The following is a 25,706-nucleotide window of genomic DNA, read 5'->3' on the forward strand; positions in this document are numbered from 1 at the left end:
TCACATTGGCTGATCCCTGTCTCTTCTCATGAGATGTTCCCTGGAATTCATGTCAGGTCTGAACACTATGATGAAACATTTAGGAAGAAACATACAGATCACCAGAGCCCAACTGGATGCCAGGATGGCAAATATTTCCATGGCCACAGTGTATTTTCCCTGAGCACTGAGGGAGGCAGGGATAAAGGAGACCCAGACACTGAGGAAGGCCAACATGCTGAAAGTGATAAACTGGGCCTCATTGAAGCTGTCAGGGAGTCTCCGAGCCAAGAAGGCTACAATGAAGCTAATGGTGGCCAGAAGAAACAGGTAACCTAACATGGTCCAGAATGCAATGGGTGATCCCTCATTACACTCAACAATAATGAGTCCAGGTTTGGTCTGTGTGTTGTATTGTGGGAAAGGAGGGGTGAGTGACAGCCAAGTGACACATAAAAGGAACTGTAAAAGAAAACAAGTACAAATGATCATGTAGGACACTTGAGGTGTGGTCCATCTCCTCAGGCTGCTGCCCGGTCTGGTGGCCATGAATGCAAACACCACCATGATAGTTTTTGCCAAAATACATGAGATACAAAGGGCAAAAACCAGACCAAAAGCAGCTTGGCGTAGGAGACAATTCTTAGGTTGGGGATACCCAATGAAAACTAGAGAGCAGAGGAAACACATAGACATCGACACCAGCAGAAGGCAACTTAGAGAGTAATTGTTAGCTTTCACTATGGGTGTGTCCTTAGAGTAGATGAAAAGCATTAAAATAGAAACAGGAATGACTGAGGACAGTATGCTTGAAGTTGACAATACTGCTCCTAGTGGATCCTCATAGTGCAGGTACTCTACAGTCTTCTGTAGACATTTGTTTTTGTTGAGATTTGACCACTGGTCCCACGGACACTTCAGACAATCAACAGAATCTGAGAGACATAATAGTTAAATTATGACATGTAACTTTTTACATTTTTGTATTTGAAGACATTTAATTGTATTATTATAGCAAGAAACAAAGGACTTGAGGACATCTACATTCAGTCATTCTGAATATGTGTATTTACTGTATCTCTTAATGTTTTACTCACTAAAAATAGGACAAACAGATGTAGATAACATTAATGTGTCCAAACTATTTATATTTGGTTGTTTTCCAATATCACGTTGGACAAATGATTTTGAATTATTATAGCAATGGTAATGACTTTGCCCAACATCTTATGGGATTTATGTTGCTGCACCTCATCTTTCAGGTATATTATTCTCCTGTTTATTCACATTGTTTTCAAAAACAAAATCTCGTATTGCCCCAATATCTAAACTTTTTTATTTCACTTTATTTTAAAAGACAGGACAAATCACATGAACATATTATTATTATTATTATTATTATTATTATTATTATTATTATTATTATCCTTTATTTATATGGAACCACAAGGGTTCCGCAGCGCCTTACAAAGTACATAAACAAATGCGTACACAAAAGACAAGTACATAGACAAATGATAACACAAGAAAAACAGTTAACAGTACAAACAATGCAGGACAAATACACGATTTATACATTGCTGCATAAATAAGCAGCATAGTGTCAGCAACCAAGGGTTAGGTGCTGTTGTAAATTAAATTAGGAGTAAGTGAGGGAGAAGCACATGAGGGAAGAGGGCCCCGCTCGTGAGAGCTTACATTGTAAAGGGGAGGGGGCAGACAAACAGGGTGACACAGATGGGCTGGATTGTGAGGAAGGAGCATGGAGTCAATTCTGTATGTAATTGACATAGAAAAGATAAAAGAGTAACATCTGGCAGATGATGGTAGCAAAAATGTAGCATAAAGTGTTAAGCTAGCCATACACTAGACCAACTAGCATCCAACCATCCAACTAGTTGAGTGGTTGGAATGAATATCTAATAAGGTGTAGGAGCAAATGACATTCAACCATTTGCTTCCAAACCCCAGAAAACAGACAAAACCTGTTGTTTAAACAAATTGTTTAAACTGACGTGGTCAGCTGGGATGCAAACGCAGCCGGCTGTACTTCAGCTGACAAGGTGAACATGAACATTTTATTATTGGAGAAGTGATCTTAGACAATGAGGGAAACAATATTGGACTTTATCATAGAGTTACTTTGGTATAAAAAGAAAAAAATACAAACATATTTCAAACAAATACTGTATAAAATTGCCAAGATAAATTTCTGGCACTGGTACAGCCAATAACCCCCTTCCCCCTTACTTTTGCTTATTACTGAGTTTGTGTGCCATCGTGCCTCAGAATGGGGCATGGCCACATTGTGTTAGGAAAAAGACTGTGCCTCTGAGGGTTGTTTGATGTGTAAAAGCAACAGACCACCACTACAAAATAGTCATGAATTTCCATGTCCTCCCCTGCCACGTCATGCCTACCTCACCCACATTATGCCACCCTTAGCCACATCATGCCTACCTCATCCACATTATGCCACCCCTAGCCACATCATGCCTACCTCATCCACATTATGCCACCCCCAGCCACATAATGCCTACCTCACCCACATTATGCCACCCCTAGCCACATCATGCCTACCTAATCCACATTATGCCACCCCCAGCCGCCACATCATGCCTACCTCAAACACATTATGCCACCCCTAGCCACATCATGCCTACCTCATCCACATTATGCCACCCCCTAGCCACATCATGCCTACCTCATCCACATTATGCCACCCCTAGCCACATCATGCCTACCCCATCCACATTATGCCACCCCTAGCCACATCATGCCTACCTCATCCACATTATGCCACCCCTAGCCACATCATGCCTACCTCATACACATTATGCCACCCCCAGCCACATCATGCCTACCTCATCCACATTATGCCACCCCCAGCCACATCATGCCTACCTCATCCACATTATGCCACCCCGAGCCACATCATGCCTACCTCATCCACATTATGCCACCCCTAGCCACATCATGTCTACCTCATCCAAATTATGCCACCCCCAGCCACATCATGCCTACCTCATCTACATTATGCCACCCCCAGCCACATCATGCCTACCTCATCCACATTATGCCACCCCCAGCCACATCATGCCTACCTCATCCACATTATGCCACCCCAAGCCACATCATGCCTACCTCATCCACATTATGCCACCCCCAGCCACATCATGCCTACCTCATCCACATTATGCCACCCCTAGCCACATCATGCCTACCTCATCCACATTATGCCACCGCTAGCCACATCATGCCTACCTTATCCACATTATGCCACCCCCAGCAAATCATATCTCTCTTGACCTTATGCCACCTCAGCCAAATCATACCACTCCCAGACACATCATGTTAAGTATTCTTCTCCCGATAGTGACTATTTACCAAAGTTGCTCCTTGCCTACCTAAATTTGTCAAAGCAGCAGTGAGAGCTGCCAGGCGTCACCAGGCTGGACACAGCCCCATGGACAGACACAGTATCACAAGACAGACACAGTATCACAAGATAATAATTGCATGTCCTTGCTATATCAATAGCTCTATGGCCAATGCTCTCTATCACTAATTTGTCATAGAATGTGGAATACAAGTAGCACATAGCTTAGTCCAGAGGCTCCCAAACTCTGCCATTACAGTCCATGTTTTAAAGATATCCCTGCTTAAGTCCAGATAGTTAACCCAAATTGACTGAGGAACCATTTAAGTCACCAGTGCTCACACATGGATATCCTTAAAACATGGGCTGCAAGGGCAGAGTTTGGAAACCTCTGGATTAGTCATCAAAACTTGTCCAGAATACAGTGACAGCTGGTGGTATGCACACCTACTGTACACAGGTAAATCATGGATCATTTTTTTTTTAAATGAAAGATTCAGAAAAAAAAATAATAGAAAAAAAAACAATTGAGGTGGGTTTCAGCAGGTTCTTGGTCATACAGTAGGCCCGTATTCAATTTGAGGCGAAAAGTCTGGATCCGCAATACTTTTTTCGCCGATGATGTCATTTTCGCCTGTTTTGCTTTTACCCCGTATTCAATGAATTTATTTTATTTACTACCAGTTATTTATAAAGCGCACACATATTCCGCAGTGCTTTACAGCGAATATCTTACCATTCACATCTTATCCCTGCCTATGGGCCTGATTCAGACCCGGTCACAAACGCTGAGCACTCGCACTCGCAAATGGGTCGATGGTGGCCCAGAGTACATGCACATGATGGAGCCGGCTCCATCGTGCGCATGCGCGAGACCCGGATAGCGACGGGCAAACCGTCACTCCAGGTCTCGTACCAAAGGGGGCGTGCTGTCGATTTTGAGTGACAGCACGCCCCCTTTGGTGGGCGGGCCGGGGGGTGGCTGCCCAAACAGAGGCATTCCCATGTGAACGCCTACCGTTTGGGGCCGGCCCCACTGACATCACAAGTGATGTCAGTTGAGAGATTCCGGCTCTTTTAGAGCCGAAATCTCTCTGGGGCTTGCGGCAACGAGACCCTACCACAAGCCCGATGGTCGCGATGGTCTTGACCATCATGGCCATCTTCCTGGCCGCTCGCTATAGCTGTGGCCCTGATTCAGAGCAAGCGCTCTGTCAGAGCGTCCAGCTCTGAATCAGGGCCTATATTCCCTACCACATGCTAACACATATACACACTATGGTAAATTTTTTGTGGGGAGCCAATTAACCTACCAGTATATTTTTGGAGTGTGGGAGGAAACCGTAGTACCCGGAGGAAACCCACGCAAGCACAGGGAGAATATACAAACTCCACACAGTTAGGGCCGTAGTGGGAATCGAACCCATGACCTGTGCTGTGAGGCAGTAATGCTAACCATTACACCGTCTGTGATGCCCCAATTTGAAAGACTTTCCGCCTAGGCAGAAAGTCAATGCAATGTACTAAGCGAAAAAGTTTCGCCTATGAATAGCAGGCGGAAAAAAGTGAAGAATTGGGGTTTGGGGGTGCAACGTTGCAGGAACCCCTGTACAGCCTTCAGACAGTCCCCCAAAGGTAAACTGTGTCAAAAAAATTAGAAAAAACACTTAAGGACACCCCAAAAAAAGACTTTGAAAAAGGGGGCAATAGAAAAAAAGTTGGGGTACAAAGTTAAAAACTAGCGAACTTGACTCTGGGGGGATCCCCAAGTATGCCCCAAGTGGTTTTTTGATTGCAGGTGTTTGCGGCAGGTGGATTATTAAAAATTTTTTCAAATTCACTTTAGCAACTTTTAAGTATGCTGACCACCATTTTCAAGTTCCCCAAATTTGCTGGTATAAGTTATTTTCAGAAAAAAATACTCCTGAATGCTATTCTGCACCATGTATTGAAAAACGCAATTTAGCAGCTATTGAGGCCGTTTAAAAACAACAAATACCTTCAGCAAGCCAAATCGGGGGGTACCATAGTGAACCCCCATGTCAGAGCATCTTTTGGGTGGTGTCAGGCTGATTTCCCCAATACTGACAGTACTTTCCGCCTGTTCAAGTTTCGCCGGGTCCCGTTTTTGCGTACTTTCAAATTGAATACGGGGTAAAGCGGGCACGCGCGCAATACTTTTCCGCCTGCAAAACAGGTGAAGCAGGCAAAAAGTTCGGGCCGCGAAAAAGTATCGCGGCTCAGCTCAAATTAAATACGGATCATAGTGTCTTATAACTGCCCATGTTCCTGTTGATTGCACAAAGTTGATTCATTTATAGAGAGCAGCATAAGATTTATTTCTCTCCAGAACAAGAGTGTAACTTCCTGTAATGTCTCTTAGTATCTCAGGAAGTATCAGCAGGTCCATCACTCACCTGTCTGGTTAGATATTTCTCCTTGTAGACAGGGGACACATTCAAAGCAACACACAGGTTGTCCTCTTATAGTCGCCTTCCTGGTACCTGGGGGACAGCTGTCACTGCAGACTGAGCGAGGGACCTGGTGATAGGACACAAGGTTTTGATTTTTGTTTTTGAAAACCAAAGGTTCACAAATTAATAAATCTTCTTAGTGTGCCATGCAATTCAACAAACCTAGATTAACACTAGTGTTCATGATGCCAGTACACAAACTAATTTGCTGAAGTATTGGCTCCTGTGCCCACTTCCTCTGTAACTATATTGTCAGCAGCTGAATGTTTTGGCTGTTGCAGTGCATTTATTGTAGTTGCCACTTCTCTAGGTAATTGTCTCAACTCATCATAAGACAAGCTGTGTACCAGCACTGTGGATATTGAGTTGCAGGAATTGCTTCTCCTGTAGTTTGCCCAGCATTAATGAACGTCGTTACTAAGCTATAGAGTGTGTTTATCCACCCTTAATGGACCCAAATAAAATATTTTTCACCTTACTGTGTAAACAGCACCTTCAGCCTAAGGAATTTTTTGTGTCCGTCTACAATTATCCAAACAGAGCAGTAGAATAGTTCTGCCAAAATCATGCATCTTGTTGAGCAATGTGTGAGAGCAGTCAAGTATTACAGTACAGTATATACGTAGAGTAGGAGGACCTTCCCTCAAGTTATGACTTTCCTGCAGATGACTAGCAACAAAGACACACTGAATGGAGAAAAAACAAATATCCAATATTTTTTTGCACTGTTGTCAAACATACTTGTGGCCACAAATGCGGGAAATTGAGACAATTTGCATCAAATTTTCATTGTGGCTGAAACATGCAAGGCCTGGATATCCACAGGACAACACAACTCCTAGAAATGTACTGTACTCTCTCAAACCTCCCTTCTCTGCCACTCTAAATGGACAAACCCAAAAAAGAAATGTTCTGGATCCAATGATCACTTTAGACTGACAATTGTGATTCAAATACAAGTAAATCAATTAAATCAAATCAAATACAAGTGAATCAATGCTAGAGAAGATGGATCTGAGGGTATTTCAAATCCTTTGTAAGCCACATATGTACTGAGGGCATGATCCACCACGGTTCGCAAGGCTGCGTTCGCACGCACCTGACCACTGCAAATTTATGCAACTGAATACAATCGCAATGCAATCGCAGCACTATACAAAGCCGCCCACCACAGTTTCCAGTCGCCCACTTCCCTTTACTTACATCCGCAATGTCTTCGCAAGTGTGCAAAAGCATTGGTAACATCGGACCCATATGCACAATTGTGGTTGACCATGACTTCACTCGCAAACTGCTAAACTTCATGCCGGTATCTACAGCACAGTGTGCGTATGCCACCGCAGGGGCTTAATTATGCACGCCCCTGTAACGGCGTCCAAACACAGAGGCACGCCTGCATCCTCCCAACTACCCCCCCCCCCCCGTTACAACCCACAAACAGCACTTCCTGTCAGTCAATATTGGAAGGTTCTGCGTACACTCTGCCATCCCTTACGCGATCGCAATAGCTAGTTTGCACTCCCGCAGTGTGACTCATACGCATGCACAGAACGCAAACATCGACCAGGTGTGTGCGAATGTGGCCTCGCAATCCAAGCTGAATCAGGCCCTGAACTTACTCTTCTAGTCATTGCAAAGGCCATTCCCTTGATTTTCTTTAGTTTTTGATTTCTTTAATGACTTTTTACACCTCTCGGAGCATCACTTTCACAGGATTCCCCACCACTGTGACCCATCTTTGCTGTACTCTACCTACCAGATTTACTCTTACGTGCAGAAATATAGGCCCTGATTCAGAGCCGGACACTCTGACCAGAGCGCTCGCTCTGAATCAGGGCCCACCTCCATTAATATGGAGCGTCCTCCTGGACGCTCGTATAGCTGTGGGTCACCACCCACAGCATATACGAGCGTGCAGGATGATGGTCGCGATGGTCTTGACCATCGCCACCATCGAAACTGCGAGCAAAAGCCTGCAGTTCAGTTTTTCAACCGCAATGCCAGGAGTGATTTTGGCTCTATCAGTGGGGCCGGCTTCAGACGGTAGGCGTTCCCTTGGGAACGCCTCCGTCTGGCAGGCACGCCCCCGACACGCCCACCAAAGGGGGCGTGCTGTCAGTCAACATCGACAGCACGCCCCCTTTGATGAGACACTCCGAGCGAAGGAAAGTCCTTCGCTCGTCGGGTCTCGCGCATGCGCACGACGGAGCTCCCTCCGTCGTGCGCATGCGCAGTGCGGATCATCGACCCACTTGCGAGCGGACAGCCGCTCGCGAGTGGGTCTGAATGAGGGCCATAATCTTTTTCAGCTTCCTACAATAATTATCTTCCCAACTTCTTCATTATCCTCTCCTGATCTGGTTGTTATCATGACTTAACCAACCCCCAGCAAAATTCCTTGATTACAGTACATGGTTCCAGCTACTCTATAGTCTATTTGTCATCCATGGTCCATGCTATGGCAAATTAGATAAATGTAATGCCATGAAAAACTTTCTTGCAAAGTACAATGATGTCAGGGGAAGTCATGTACCTGTAATAACTCCATCAAGTATACTTCTATCAACAGCTTTGTAACATTTCTGTAGAAACTGAAAAAAATGATATCTTTCTTGTCTCGGCTCAGGGTTCTAACCCCATGCTTTCTAATGATAACTTTCTCTGTTGAACTATAAGGCAGAGTAGAGCACTTTCACAAAGACAATAAATGGGTTCAGGATATTTTTTTAGACATCCTTAATGTCGACATGAGGTTGTCGACATGTTGCCTGATTCAGATCCTCGAGCAAATACCATCGCAGCTGCGAATTCTCATGGGACCCAATAGCGAAATTCTAATAACTTACTTGACATCCAGTGCTTAGAGACGCCCACTGAAAGCATCTCACATCCGCCGCTCACGCACAAAACTGGAAACATTGAACGCAGGTCAGGCGGCCATCAGCCTTCTGGTTAATGCTAAGCTGCCGCAGACACAGCGGGGTCTCCAGACACACAGAGGGTTCTCCTGCTGCCAGCAAGGATGCAGTAACTAATTTATTGATGCCAAGAAATTAGTGTTTAAATAGTGCAACACGCCTACATTTCTCTAGCCACACCCCATTACCTCAATCACGTGCACAGTGTGACTTACACAAATGCACTATGACCAGCAGATGTTAGATATCGGCACTGCGTGCAGAACTGAATCACACCCTTGGTCGTAACGTTGACATGCAGCATATGGGCATCAACATTCAACGCGTCTATGTTGATGAAATGCCAACATGATTAGAATGTCGACAAAGCACTTCTATAGGTCTACTGATGACTCACCTTGTCTGGTGGGTCCAAGGGCTCAGCTGAAGTGACTTTCAGTTAAATTTAAATGGCATGAAAGGCCATTGGCCTGCGCATGCTCATTAGGACTCCTGGGTCGGAAAACCGGAATTCAAGTCAACGCTGGGACAGCTGTATTCTGGAAGAGCCATACCAGCAGCAAAGTGCACCTTAAGTGTGGGTAGGATATATCTCAATCTAATTGTGATAATTGATATAGCCCACCCTTATCGGTATGTCAAGAACAATGGTTGGTAAAAAAAAAAGCTGTTTGGTGAATCACCACCAACTCCAACTCCAGAAGCTTTTAAGCCATGTACTCTGAGAACTTATTTGCTGAACTGTTCCTGGTGCTGGAGGATGCCGACTGTATATTAGATTTTGGTTTATACTATTCCACTCTATAGGCTGAGGTTTGTATCCAGTATCTCACATTTAGATAAAAAAAACTGCATGAAATATCTCCTTATTATTATACTATACAAGGTCCCACCTCTTTTTCCCCCATAGACCACAATAACCGACTTGTGTTAATGTTGAGAAAATGACCAGAAGATGCGGTGGTTTCATAACTGCCGACCGTGACCGGTCTGATAGTCCCTTCCTGGGTCAGCTGTAAGTTCACAATGTCATAGACGGCAGGAATTGCTCCACTATCATCAAAATAAATGTCACTTCCGCTGCTCAGGGTAACCCTCACATTCCTTATATAGTGCAGGAGCTGTAACGTAGATTATACATTATTATTATTATTATTATTATTATTATTATTATTATTATTATTATTATTGTTACTATTACTATTATTATTGTTATTATTAGGCAATTGACTATGGCAATAAATTTAGGATACTCCACTTTTGCTCAATGATAGCAGATCTGACACACTTTGTCTTACTAAAGGACTCTTTTTAAAGACTATTTCTTTGTCACAATGAATGGATTAAAACCATTAGAATTGGAATCATTAAGCAAAACACATGTAATCTCCTCCATAAAAGGAACTTAATTTGTAAGGGATGGGTACTGGATGTTGGCGCTTGGGATCCCATCGGTCAGAATCCTGATGCTGGCATCCCAACAGGGTTAAGATACCGACACCTGTCGGGAGGTATCCAAACCTTTCCCCATCTCCTAAACCTCCCTTCCTAGTGCCTAACCCTGACCCCTAACCCTAATGGTAACCCTCCCGCTAACCCTGCTACTTACCTTTGGGATGCTACCAGTAAGGATGTCGACGCCGGGATTCTGACCGGTGTTGGGATTCTGGCACCAGCATTCTGACCACCAGAATCACCGCGGACGAGATATTGATCGCATCCCTTCTGTAAGGCTACCCTTATTTTGGAAAAGGAGCAGTTGAGTAAGCAGGGGAGTGAGTGAAACCTTCACTAGATGTTACCTTATAATAAAATGACCACTTACAGTACAGCAGATAAGGTAGTGACTATCCAATATCTATAGATGCAGGTGTATATATAACAACATCTGGATTTAACAGATTTGTTAGAGGTTTTGTGTTCTAGTGACCTACTGTAGTGTATATACAATACAGGTACCATTTTAGTGACCGTTATACAATACAGGTACCATTTTAGTGACCGTTATACAATACAGGTACCATTTTAGTGACCGTTATACAATACAGGCACCATTTTAGTGACCGTTATACAATACAGACACCATTTTAGTGACCGTTATACAATACAGTGACCATTTTACTGACTGATAAACAACAAAGGGAGAATTTTAGTGATTGATATACAACAAAGTGAACATTAAAGTGACCTATATACAATAAAGACCTTTCTAGTGCCTTATGTAAAATACAGACATAATTCTTGTAGCTTTTGGTGACTTGTTTCAAATGATATGGATTTTAGTTATAAAATTCTTATCAGACACCATGGTATTCATTTATATAGTATGGCTCTGGTCCCAAACCATAAAATAACATATGAGTTCTAATAAATCTATTTAGTTAATTTCAACAAGGGGCATATCTATAATGGGTGCAGGGTGTGCGGTGCACACGGGCCCCTGTTTCCAGCATTCTGTGCATATGCTGTGAGGAAATCGCTGGGAAAAAGGTGGCTGCGCCATTGCCCTGGTGATCTGCGCATGTGCAGTAGACTCTGGGCACACTCTAGTGCAAAGAGTCTACAGATTCAGTGATGGACAGCCAGCCATGTCAGTCAGCTGCCAGCTGACAGGGTGAGAGGATGGGGCCCATGATGGGAAATGCACACAGGCCCCCTGACTTCAACACATATGTAAAAATAATAATATTACTCAGTGGCGTCATTAAGAGGGTGCGGGGGTGCAGACCACACCTGGGTATCACCCCCAGAATGGTTGACACCAAAATGCCGGCTCCTCTGCAGTGACAGGAGGTGGGTGCTACATTGTGACCTTCTCTTGCATCACCCAGCTCTTGTATAGAAGAGGAGCCAACAGAGCAGACTGCTCTGTCCCCGCGGGTGGCCCAGCATCTATGGTGATACTGGGCTGCCCTTGGAGTAATGTTGTCAGGATCCCACGTGAGACCATGCCCCCTTTATTTAGGTAACACTCCCTTTTCAGCTGGGTGCTCCTCCGGTACACGGGGACTATCCAGAGTGCGCACCAGATGACACCAGACCCGGTGACGCCTCTGATATTTACTGGCTTGGCATTCACCACTTGCCTGGCATGGTCGAATCATTGTACCCAGTCAATGAGCGGCTGCTAATGTTGAGCCCACGTGGGTCCCAGACAATGAGTGGCTGCTAATATTAAGCTGCTGCTGATTGGCTCGCGGTACTAATGACAGCTCAAATGAACTGTCATTAGTGTACTGTATGACCATGCTGTAACGTGTTGATACTGTGTGTCCGGAGCTCTATTTGGATTACTGCGGAGAACATCGTGGGACAATAGGTGAGTATTGGATTTTTTTTTACAGCTACGGTACTTCCATTGGATACTTTATGTTGATGAAGGGGACATGAATATCTGGGTACAGGTGAGTATGTAAGAGTGTGTATGGATGTAATAAAACTTTATTTTTATGGTGTGTGTGTGGTTTTTACACATTTCTTTACAGGTAAACTACATGTACCAGTGGGCCCTTAATGCCCCACATGCTGGTACTATCAGCCTAGGAACCTTTATTGGAGGGGTTCCCAATTCCCCAGGGATCCCTGGCATGGGCTGACTAGCGATCAGAGCTGATGCTGCAGCTGGCAGGCCTGGTGAAAGGACCCAGCTCCGGACCCTTTCAAGTGGGGGACTGATGCCACAGCCAGGGGTGGCTGTGGCATCAGTCCCCCACTAGAAAGGGTCCAGAGCTGGCTTTAAATATAAGGGTAACCCCACGCCAATTTTTTTCTCCCTGTATTTAAAACCAGTTCTGGCCCTGCTGCCTCGTGCTCATTCTTAAATTACAGTGGAACCCTACACATTTTTTTCCTTGTAATTTTAAGAACCATGACTGGCTGGTAAGTCCGGGGTTGGTTAGTCTGCTGGGGGGGACCTCACATCATTTTTTTTAGAAAATTAACCCTTTATAACCATTTGCTGAAATAAACATACACAAATCACAATGATTTGTGTATGTTTCTGAACATCTCGCAGCTCTGGGGGTTGAGAAATTGAAAAGTGATTTGAGCAGAAAGTTTGCTCCTATCTCACCCGAGTTTGTCATCCCGATTCTTGGCAAATTTGAGAGATGTATGTTTTAGGTGAAAAGACCTTCCGATTTGTCCTGATGGTGATTTGATTCGAGATTGCTATCTCACTTTAGTTTTACAAGTGAGATGAGAGAAATCTCTCTCTTACTCACCCGATTTTTGCCTTTAGTAAATTTGAAAGCAGGAAAAAAATGAATAAATCACCCGAAATGGTCATCTCGACCTATCTCAAATCTTAAAAAATGTACCCCTAAGATTTTTGTGCACTGACATGAATGTTTTAGAGGTGACACATTTAGCCACAGAGCAAGGAGGTTTTGCAGGCAATGATACAGAAGATGTCTTACTGTGTTTGGCCCTAGCAGGACCACTACTGATAAATGGTCTGTAGCTGAGCCTCTAATTGCCACTGTGTGTAGGGAATCGGTGCCTAGCCCTAACCCTCCCTTCCCCTAGCCTAACCCTAACCTCCCAGGGGGTTGCCTAACCCTAAGTCCCCCCGGGAACCCTAAACCTAACCCTCCCCCTGCGGCTATCCGCGTTCGGCATCACTTCGATCGGGATGCCAGGCGTCGGTAAAATGACAGGTGTCTAGATTTAGACTCCTGTCATTTAACCCTCACTGGGATAAAGCAGTCGGGAAGCCAGCTGTCAGGATTACATCCGCTAGCTTCCCGACTGCATACCGTGTGTAGTATATGGCATTTTGCAATTTTATGTTTTTTGTCAGTAACTTTTCCAATCATGTTTAGAGGAGATGTTGACTTTTCAATTGTGAAATACTTTTTAGATTTAATGTGCCCTTTATTACACCTTCTCTCCCCTTTGACCTCCATTAAAAGAAGATGTCGAAGTACTATGGCTGCCAGCACTAGTCTGTGATTGCTCTTCTTTTGACTATTCCATGATTGATTTAATTTAAAAATAAGAAAATAAATAAATATAGCCACTGTAGTTGGACGTCACTGCCACCACACCAAGTAAATGTACATTGAGACAGGTAAATGAGTGACAGTTACCTTATCCATACAGTTTTATGAAAAGTGGAGATTTTGGGGTGCAGCTAATGGGGACATGAAAACACCCTGTAAGTATAGTAAAATAAGTTGCCTCTCCTAGACACAAACTCTTAAGATTATTTTTAAAGTGAATTGTATAAGACTGCAGTCAGAGCCGTAACTAGACTTTTTGGTGCCCTGTGCCAGAGAAAGTATTGGCCCCCCATCTCCATTTTTTAAATAGCTACATAAGATATGCACCTGAAAAAGGGCCATTGCTTATGGGGAAGGGCCAGGGAAGAGATAGGGGTACTCCTGGGGCAGCCAGGAGATACTGGGGATAAAAAAAGAGGAAGCTACAAGTAAGATTGATAATAAACAGGAAAATTGACAGGCCCAAACAGCACCCCCTGCCCTGCAGTGCCCTGTGCCATGGCACTGGTCGCACTACCCTAGTTATGGCCCTGACTGCAGTGTTCATTTACACCAGAATAGTTTTTTTCCATTTTAATTATATTGGAGTGCATGTAACAGGACAATGAAACACTCAGAAAGTACAGTAATATATGTTGCCTCTCTAAGACACACACTCTGGAAATACTATTTAAATTGAATTATAAATAAGAGATTATTTTTTTGACAATTAGAAAAAAATGAATTTTTTCTACACTGATTATTTAGGGCTGCAGCTAATTGGGTCACGTAAACTCCCAATAAGTACAGTAATATATGCTGGATATTAACATAATGAATGAGAATGGGAGGATCAAGTTTGAGGGGTATTGTCAACACCACTGTGACAGAGGTCTGCCTTGGTTGCAGAGATTTGTGCTTTGCTGTAATACTGAAGCCATTGGACCAGATCAGCCACATCACTGGGTCACTACATCAAAGTTAAACATTTTATCTTAGTGAACTCAAGCAAAAGAGAAATATAAAGTACTGTACTGGGTAGAATTATCTTTTAACACAATATTGCAGAGTATCTGTGTAATAGTACGTTTGTAACTTTACCTGCCATGGCTTAAAATTTACATTGTCTTTACAGCTCGTAGAAGATAATGCTCCTTCTCTTGATTTGCAGTTTATCAGGTCTTCCAAAGCTTTGGCCACAACATAGACAGCAGCATAGTAGCCATGAGTAAATGATAAACTGTTGATGTACATGAAGCTGTTCTTGATGCTGTCTACACTCTCTGCTCCTGTGCACTCTTTCACTGTGGGATCCAAAGAGATGGTCATGTTTTTCTGATACAAAAACTTACAATTGAAGAGTTTCTCCCAATATAAGTTCACCCAGGACTCTATCAAAGAGAGGTGGATGTCATTAAGATAGTTGCTGTATCCTGGAATCACTCTGTTGTTGATGCGTAAACCAATGGACCCTGATAAAACCTGATCAAAGCTTCCAGATGAGAATAAACTAGATGTTGACCAACCAGCATTGGAGACAAAAATCTTCCCTTTGATTTTCTGTTTCAACATCTCATTCATGATAGGAACCATATCAACATCAGCAGAAAAGATAATGACAACCTTGACTGATGACTCTTTGATGACTTTGGTTATGTGAGGGGCATTGCGGTCTGGTTGAGATAAATGGATATATTCAGTGAATGCCACACATGCCCCAGCCTTTAATATCTCTTCCCTGATTGGTTGAATTCCCTGTAGGCCATAATCATTGTCTGCAGCCAACAGACCGACCCAAGTCCAACCAAAGTGCAGAATGAGTTTAGCCAGTCCCTTAGACTGTTCCTTATCACTGGGAACAGTCCTGACAAATGAGGGAAACTTAATTCGATTACTTAGGAGAGAGATACTTGATGATGCACTAATCTGGAAAAGAGAAAAGAAATTGCATATTCGCATATAAATTTACTAAAGTGAGAGATTCTACTTAACATGTAATTAGCATCTTCTATAAGATAATAGCTATAATCTGATTGGATGCTATGGGCAACATCTCCAGTTCTAAAAATTCTCACTGTAGTAAATATACCCCCCATGATTTCAAGTTATTCATTTACTTGCTCCATTTGAAAATGCGTATCTTAGTTCAGTAAACAAAATATGCGTTTTTAGGTGTATCACAAATTGAAACCTTTAGTCAATGTTTACAAATAACAGTTTCTTTGTAATAAGAGACAAATAAGTCATTTATATTGTACATTGTAAATATAAACTTGGATAGAATCAATCATAGATACAATATGTCTTGTAAATAACAAGTAATGAACTGTATTGTGCTCTCAAGACATTTTATGGCTGATGGGCATGAACTAAATGATTCTTCTGCACACAGGTGATGTTCTCAGACAAAACAAAAGGTTATTTCTGACATTTTACAGTTATAGCATTGACATTCTCTAGTCTTTATACCAAACTACAACCAGCATGATTTAACCCTTACCTAATTTGATGCCTGGCTGGCAGGTGGAATTAGATACTTACAATGATCTAACTAAAGATAACTTCTCTTTTTGGAGTTTAACCCAAAATTTATATTCCCCAAAAAATATCTTCAACTCAGACACTTTCACAATAAGATTAAGCAATGCCTCTCTTGTCTACTGTGTAGGCACTCTGTCTTTATATACACTATGAAAGTCCTGGTTCCAGATCTAATAACCCCTTCCTCATCTGTATTTGATTCCCGTGTGATACCCTGAGGGTCTGAGCTTGGTTAGATGTTGGAGAATGAGCACTGTGGTCTGGGAGAAGTCAGCCTCTATTTGTATATAAACTACTATATTGATCATTATATGGTCTTAATTGGCTACAAACAATACATCCAAAGACTTCACATAGCTCATGGAGGGACTGGCCATTAGAGGGCACATTTCTCCACATTTAGTGGTGCTGCCCAAAACCCTCTTTTTTCTGCCTAGATAGGATCAACTTAATATCTTAATTTCTCCAAATATCCAATAACTCCCAAATTATTTAAGAACCAGATCAGCATTACATCACCAAAACAAAGTAATTCACCACAGTTTCTCTCCTGCTACCTATTAAATAATGGTCAAAGAAAAACCCTTCCTTCCAAATTGTCATTAACATAGTATGGAGTGGATGACTAGTACTGTACAGAACTAGTGGAAATGTGAATTCTTCAAGAGCATTTGTCAAAGCATGGGGACCACAGACATCATTATGTAACTGATTCTCCTCGTCCATGTAACCATAGAGCTGCCCCATGGAGTTCTTGATACACAACCTCATTTTTCACATCTCCTTTCTCTTTATTTTATACTAATAAATAAAATAACCTTGTGTTATCCTGGGTCGCTTCAACCACTCTGCCTCCTCCCATCCCTGCCTCTTCCCATACCATTATACTTACCTCTCATTCCCAAGCCACTTCTGTTTTGTCACTGTGGCTTGCATGCATGTCACACCTAATGTGCATGTCACCTGAAGCAGGAGTTGGTGATTGCCCCTTGCACATAAGGTGTGGTGTGCATGCACACCATAGCTGTGATTAGGTTACCATGCATAAGTGATGACCTACAGTAATTTTGATCAGGCTCCAATTTTATAATAGCAGATGGTCTTCCATGATGTTCTTTTCTCCCTTCACTCATTCCTCCACCCCCCCCCCCCAAATGGGTCAATAGAGAAGGCAACTCATACTAGTTTCTAAATGACTTTTACTGGGCCTAAAGTAAGCTTTCCTCGTGCTTTGTTGCATGGTACATTGACCATTAATAAATATTTGATTAAATAAAAACAGGAAAGTTACATAGACCATATAATTAAATGTTTGCTACTAGAGGATAGATAAACAAAATATTCTTACCTGAGGGTATCTGAAGACCCCCAACATATTTGCCACTATAATTGAGTTGGTGGAAAAGGAAGATCCTATGACAGCACTGAAGGTTGATTGCCCATGGCACCTGTAGTTGGGGATTACTGTGCTGGATTCAGATAACAAGTGCAAAGCTCCTTGTAATTCATAGTGAGGCACATTACACGTCTTATACACCTGTAATCCTAACGTCATGTTGCCAAGAACATTTGGATTCATGTTAATCGCCTCTACAGCAAACTGCATGGCCAGAGTTTGATGATAGTAATCCAACCTGAATCTTCAAGACAGAAATAAAGACACTGTAAGTGAAAAAAGTACATTACACAGAAAAAAGTTATAAAATACAAAAAAAATGGCTTAGTAGAAATGGTGTAAATTAGAGATGTGCGCTGACCCCCGAGTTTTGGTTTTGGATGTGGATCTCCCCTGGTTTTGGATCTTAATTGGTTTTGCCAAAACCTCACTTCCGTGTTTTGTTTTCATGTTTTGGTTTTGCATCTGGATTTTTTCTTAAAAAATAAAAAAAACAGCTAAAATCACATAAAATGGGCTTTTTTTTGTTCCTACAGTATTAATAACCTCAATAAACATGTGTTTCCACTCGTTTCCAGACAATTTTGACAACCTCACAGCTCACAATATTGATTTTTTCGTCTAGTTATAGGGTCAAAAGGTTGCATCCAGCGTGCCGGCTCAAAACTGATTGATATAATTATTAATAGAGTTAATGACAGTGCAAACATGATGGTTGGGATACCCTTGAGGATTGATGCATTGATAGTTGATAGTTGGTGCAGCCCCTTGCTGTAAAATAGATAATAAATTAATTAAAAACAATTCGTTGGTGCAGCCCTGGGCTGAATAATTAATAATAATTTAATTAAAAAAATAAAAAACTATTAATTGGGTGTAGCAACTGGCTGAATAATTAATAAAAATAAATTCATTGGTGCAGCCCTTGTCTGTTAATTTGATAATAAATTAATTAAAAACAATTCATTGGGTGCAGCCTTGACTGTATAGTTATTAAAAATAAATTCATTGGTACAACCCCTGGCTGTAAAATTGTTAATAAATTATTTAAAAAACAATTCATTGGGTGCATCCCCTGGCTGTAAAATTGATAATAAATTAATTAAAAAACAATTCATTGGGTGCAGCCCTTGACTGTATAGTTATTAAAAATAAATTCATTGGTACAACCCCTGGCTGTAAAATTGATAATAAATTAATTAAAAATGAATCATTGGTTCATAAACCAACCATAACATTAATTTTAAAATGTCGGGCAGCAATGCCCAAACCAGCACATAATGGAATGGAAAAAGGTGCAGGATGGAATAGTCCTTGGGCCCTCCCACCCACCCTTATGTTGTATACGAAACAGGACAGTTTAACAAACCAATAATTTCAGCAACAAGAACTGCCAATTGTGGCTGAAATTATTGGTTTGTTTGGACCCCCATAAAACAAGCTGCCAATGTGTATTGGACATGGAAATGAAAATGATCCCATATACATATTGGCTTTACATTACAAGTTGTCCATATCCTCGTCCTCATCAGTGTGTACATCCTCTCCTTCACACAATATTAATTTGCCCACGCTGGAATCCACCATAGGCGCCTCTGTAATTTTTTTATGTAATTGTTGGTAGAGATCTTCCTCGTGGAATTTGTAATTAATTTTAATGAACATAGGGGGTCATTCAGACCCACTCGCAAGCAGCAGTATGCTCGCAAGTGGGTCGATGTTCCCCACTGCGCATGACGGAGGGAGCTCCGTCATGCGCATGTGCGAGACCCGGGGAGCAACAGGTTTTCCATCACTCCGGGTCTCGCACCAAAGGGGCCGTGCTGTCAATGTTGATTGACAGCATGCCCCCTTTGGTGGGCGTGCCGGGGGCATGGTGGCCAGTCGGAGGCGTTCCCATGGGAACGCCTACCATCTGAAGCCAGCCCCACTGACATCACTAGTGATGTCAGTGGGAGTGATTTTGGCTCTGATAGAGCCAAAATCACTCTAGGGCTTGTGGCAGGGAGACCCTACCACAGGGTCTCCATCGCAAGTCCAATGGTCACGATGGTCAAGACCATCGCGACCATCTTTTTGGCCGCTCGCATATGCTGTGGGTGGTCACCCACAGCTATGCAAGCGGCCAGGAGGCCGCTCCATTTTCAAGGAGGAGGGCCCTGATTCAGAGCGAGCGCTCTGGTCAGAGCGTCCGGCTCTGAATCAGGCCCATAATCTTTTCCACATTTTGAGGAAGTAACCTCCTACGCCGATCACTGACAAGGTTGCCATCTGCACTGAAAACTCTTTCGGAGTACACACTGGAGGGTGGGCAACTTAAGTAATGCAAAGCCAGTTTGTGTATGGGACTCCAAATTGCCTCTTTTTCCTTTCAGTACTGAAAGGGACTGTCTGACATGCCTATTAAGATGTTATCTCTGAAATTGTCCTCCACCATTCTGTGAATGGAGACCCTATCACACATAGTCACGATAGAAGACATGTCACTAGTAGGCAGTTCTCTCAGGCTCGACCAGATGTCATTTATTGTGAACGATCTGCATGACCAGCAGGCATTCTGTAATGAAAATTTAGTTTTTTCCTGGCAGCTGCAGAAACTGAAGGAGGAGATGATAGTGTTTCACGTGCAGCTGCAGCTGACAATTTTTTGACCAACAGCTCTTTGCACAGTTTTAGATTTGGGTCTGTTGGAAAAAAACTCACAAGGTAGGACTTAAACCTAGGATCCAGAATGGTCGCCAAAATATATTTTTCAGATTTCAATAGATTGATGACTCTTGGATCCTGGTGAAGTGAATCAAGGGCTTTATCCAGCAGTCCGACATACTTTGCACAATCGCTCCATTTCACCTCCTCCTTCAGTTTCTCCAGGTGTTTTTGCAAAAGTCTGATGAGGGGAATGAGCTGACTCAAGCTGGCAGTGTCTGAACTAACTTCACATGTGGCAAGTTCAAAGGGTTTGAAAACCTTGCACAGCACGGAAATTATTCTCCAATGCACTTGAGTAAGGTGCATTCCCCCTGTATATTGTATATCCCTGGATGTCCTTTTGCTGTTCCTCCATCCGCTGAAGCATATAGAGGGAAGAATTCCACCGAGTTACTACCTCTTGCTTCAGCTGATGGAAGGGAAAATTTAATTGTACCTGCTGGTCATGCAATCTTTGACAAGTGGTCGCCGAATGTCTAAAATGTACAGATATTTTGCTGGCCACTGAGAGTATCTCCTGCATGACCGTTTCAGTTTTTTAAAAATGTTGCGCAACCAAATTAATTGTGTGTGCAAAACATGGGACGTGTTGGAATTCGCCCACATGTAATGCTCTCACAATATTGGTGGCATTATCTGAAATCACAAATCCTGAGGAGAGTCCAAGTGGGGTATGCCATTTAGCAATGATTTCCCTGAGTTTTTCTAAGAGGCTCCTTGTGGTATGCCTCTTAGTGAAACCAGTTATACAAAGAATAGCCTGCCTCTGTATCAGCTGTCTTTTGGTAGATGTTGCTGCTGCTGTTGCTGTTGTAGGCAATACACCTTCCCAGTGGGGTACAGTCATGTAATCCTTAGTTTGCCCTGTCCCACTTGTCCACATATCAGTGGTCAAGTGGACAGTGGGTACAACGGCATTTCTGAGGACATTAATAAGGTTTTTTATAATGTTCTTGTAAAGACTTGGAATTACTGTTCTAGCGAAGTGGAATCTAGAAGGGATTTGGTAGCGAGGACACAGGACCTTAAATAACTGTTGAAAACAAACTGCAGTAATGGTGGATACTGGACGCACATCTAATACCAGCATAGCTGTTATGGCGTCAGTAATCTGCTGTGCAAATGGGTGATTGCTGTCATACTTGTTTGCCCTTGCAAACTATTGTTTAACAGTTAATAGTTTTTTGGAGGATATGCTACAAGTAGTCTTCCTCCTTGTCCCCTTCTGGGATGAAGATCCACTCAGAGCAACAGGCGTAGTCATCAAGGATCCTTCTAAAGAATCACAGATAGGAGAGGAGTCAATCATGCTTTGAATACCAACATTGGATGCAGCAGGACTACTCCCGATGACGAATGAGGATGTTGATGATGCAGGTGTTGGTGTTGGAGATCAAAGGCATTTGGATCTCACAGAGAGGGAGCAGGTAGATGACACTGGACTTGTTACATTTTGAGTTTTGTAACTTGGCGACGTACACTTTGATATTTGATGAATGCGCTCCAAGTGATGTAACAAAGAGAAGGTTCCTAGATGGTTTAGGTCCCTTCCTCTACTCACTCTTGCATGGCAATGGTCACATATGGCTTGACAACTGTTGTCCGGATCGGGGTGGAAATAATTCCACATTTGAGAAGTAGATTGTTTTGTCTTTTGTGTTGGCATGACAACAATGGGTTTTGGCTTTTTCAATCCATGGGCAACAGCTGTTGCCTTACTTACACAAAGGACATCCTCGGCATCAACATCCTCATCACCAACATCTTCATCATCAACATTCTCATCATCCTTAGCGTCTTCAACTACCATAATATTCTCCTCCTCAACAGAAGCATCCTCAATGACTATGGCCCTCATTCAGAGCCGTACGCTCTGAGCAGAGCGCACGCTCTGAATGAGGGCCGGGCTCCATTTTCATGGAGCGTCTTCCTGGACGCTCGTATAGCTGTGGGTCACCACCCACAGGCTATACGAGCGTGCAGTGTGATGGTCACGATGGTCGAGACCATCGCGACCATCGAATTTGCGAGCCGGAGCCTGCGGTTGAGGTTTTCAACCGCAAGCTCCGCAGTGATTTTGGCTCTATCAGAGCCAAAATCACTCCCACTGACATCACTAGTGATGTCAGTGGGCCGGCTTTTGACGGGAGGCGTTCCCGTGGGAACGCCCCCGTCAGGGAGGCATGCCCCCAGCACGCCCACCAAAGGGGGCGTGCTGTCAATCAACATTGACAGCACGCCCCCTTTGATCGGACACAATGAGCGAAGGACTTTCCTTCGCTCGTCGCGTCTGGCGCATGCGCACGACGGAGCTCCCTCCGTCGTGCGCATGCTCAGTCCATAACATCGACCCACTTGCGAGCGGACAGCCGCTCGTGAGTGGGTCTGAATCAGGCCCAATGTCTGCAAGATGTTGACTGCCCTTCCCCACATTTACAGAGGGCACACAAATGTTGGAACTTGAAGGATCATCCAGTACAATAGTATTTAGGTCTGGTTCACACATGGCAACCGTGGAAACACTTGCACTCTCCTCGGGGATTTGTGATTTCAATTTCTCAGGACACACAGTTGGTTTTTCCAGAGCTGTCTTAACAACTTTCAAATTTTTAATTGGACCACTACCACTATTACTACAAGCAGAAGAGCTATCAGAAAGAGCAGTCCAAGGCCAAGGCCTTATCCTTTCCTTGCCACTTCATGTAGTGAATGGCATATTGCCATTTTTTGTTTATCTAAAGGCAAATTTCCTTTAAAAATTTTTTTCTAAACTTCAGTAAAACTTGCTTTACCATATCGATGGCGTGACTTAAGCCCTGGAGCATGGGCCTTCATAGAGGATGAGGAAGTTGACGGCCTTGCACTGCTGGCGACAGCTACAACATGTGGTTCTTGAACTGGCTCTCCTGTCATGTGACAGCCCTTCATATTTTCTGTGGTCTTGAAGCAGTGTCACAAGCACCAATAGTGTAGCCAAGGTGTTATTACAAAATTCACACACGTGCAGTTGTGCACACACAGACAAATTTTAGATAAAAGAAAAAAAAAATGTTTTCAGCTCCAGAACTTGGGCCCAGAGCACCGATTGATGACGGCTGGAGTCGGGCAGCACTAGGTTGCAACTTGCATTGCTGGCTGGATCTTCTGCGGTTAAGCCTAACATGCACACACACACAGAAAAAGATTACACAAAAAAATTCGCTTTTAGTATTTTTTTTTACAGGTCCAGACCTTGGGCCCAGAGTACCTATTAATGATGACTGGAGTCAGGCAGCACTAAGTTGCAACTTGCGTTGCTGGCTGGATCTTGTGCGGTTAAGCCTAACATGCACACACACACAGAAAAATATTACACAAAAAGACACTTTCATTGTTTTATTTTTGACAATATATATATTTTTTTTTTCTGAGTCCAGAACTTGGGCCCAGATGGATGCAGCACCAGCCCAGAAGTATCTGCACCAGCCCAGTTGGACACAGCAGACAGCACAGCACCAAACCAGAATGGATCAGCAGCATCAGCCCAGGACATAGCAGACAGCACAGCAGACAGCACCAGCCCAGAATGGATCAGTGCACCTGCCCAGGACACAGGTCCCTGGAGCGGTGTGTATCAAAAATATCTGTTAGGGAAATAGGCTCCAATAAGAAGCTGTGGGGTCAATTTCTAAACATTGGTTTTGAGTTTATTTCATAGCCAAAAGTCAATGTGTATCAACGTATGATTGCAGTCTACAAAAACAGCATTTACTATGCATCAATTTTGAATGCCATTTTAAAACTGATGTCAATACCCATCGGAATTCAAACCTCAATATTGCAGCAGATCAGATGGCAACAGTCAATCTGCTGCAGAAGTGAAGCATATTACAGATTACTATGATCTGTGCAGGCTTTGTTAGGTGTAAAAACTAATAAATAGTTTTGCAAAAGTGTGTGGGGTCCCCCCTACGATCCACTTTCTAAGGAATTCCAGTCCTGGGCTGACCATTTTTGGGCATGTTAATGTTATGGCATTACCTCCTTGGCTGGTTCAGCCTAATGCTGGAATTAACTATGATTTTCCAATACCATCCCTGGCTGAGATGTCCAGGGGCTGGGGATTGATGGGGGGGACCCCACAATTAGTTTTTTTACATTTAACCCTTTTTAACTTTTTAACCTAATGAAGCCTGCACAGATCAAAGTGATCTGTGCATTCCTTCTCCTAGTCTCACCTCTTGCTTTGGTGGGTTTTCTGTAGTTTTATGATCAGGTTTTGTTTGGTTTTAAAACTGACCAATAGTAAATCTGCGGATTCTGTTCTGGTCTATGTTAATTAATCAATTCTTGGTCTGATGTTCTAAAGTGTTTTAAACTCTGGTTATTGGTCAGTATTCCATTGGTTTTGACTTTAGTAAAATGTCAGTTTGTCAGTAAATCAGACAAAACCCAAAACTGACCTTTAGTAAATACACCCCTGTGAGTGCAAAGAGGAAAAAGTAAAGTGAGAATTACTATGCAAGTGCAAGCACTATATAGCAAATGTGCATACTTTCTGTCTCTCCCTCTCCCCATTAATAATTCTGTAACTCATCTAATCCATCTCTCTTACCAATGTCAACTTTCCTTCCTTTCCTAAAATATTCATATATCACCTGAGTATGAAATAAAGTCTCACTTGTCTGTGGAAATATCTCAAGGTGCTGTTCTATGCTCCTCTATTAGCCCCACTTATCCTCATGATCTATCCATCCTGACGTATGTTCACTCAAGAGCTTCTACATTTATATGAGTAGAATTTGCTCTGTCAGACGATGAGGATCCTTAGTAATTTTTGTCTGGTAATTACATTCATCACTAGACAGTATAGAAAACATTAAGTTTTCCAAGCATGGGGGAATTTGTAATTCTTATATCTTCCCCTTATAGTGTCAAATAAACATATTTTTTTCAATGCCGTTGTTGGTCAACTCTAAAAGTTCTACACAAGCGTTTTATTCAGGGGTGGGCAATAAGCGAATTTTCAGTTGATATCGGACTACACATCCCAGCCTGCCCTACCTCAGTTATGCGATCAGAGCTCAACAGCAGCTGGGGGGCAGCTTATTGCCCACCCTTGGATTAATTCAGAACCGCTAATGCATGCAAAAAATAAAACTAGACATTCAATTGCAGATGTTAGTGTGAAAACCTGCTTTTTGCTATTTTGGAAAGGTATATTCATAGGTGTGCACAGGTGCCGGCACAGGGGGTGCCCCTTCGGCACTTCCCCCTCTGCCGGGTCATGGACTACCCATCCCCCCTCCCTTCGGGACATACACTTCTCACCTGGACTCACCTGGCCAT

The 25,706-nt window shown here is 42.9% G+C and overlaps 1 protein-coding gene across 1 annotated transcript; it reads right to left on the reverse strand.

Annotated features, from left to right (window-relative positions):
• LOC148505893 (extracellular calcium-sensing receptor-like) lies at window positions 1-25,706 on the reverse strand. Its single transcript, XM_088447608.1, has 6 exons — window positions 25,699-25,706; window positions 17,622-17,913; window positions 14,834-15,658; window positions 9,644-9,871; window positions 5,776-5,899; window positions 1-914 (listed from the first exon to the last, which is right to left on the reverse strand). Exons 1-6 carry the CDS (start codon window positions 25,704-25,706, stop codon window positions 1-3), a joined length of 2,391 nt encoding a protein of 796 aa, XP_088303734.1.

The sequence above is a fragment of the Taudactylus pleione genome, unplaced genomic scaffold, assembly GCF_031769625.1.
Source record: "Taudactylus pleione unplaced genomic scaffold, aTauple2 ptg000435l, whole genome shotgun sequence".
Classification (NCBI taxonomy): Eukaryota; Metazoa; Chordata; class Amphibia; order Anura; family Myobatrachidae; genus Taudactylus; species Taudactylus pleione.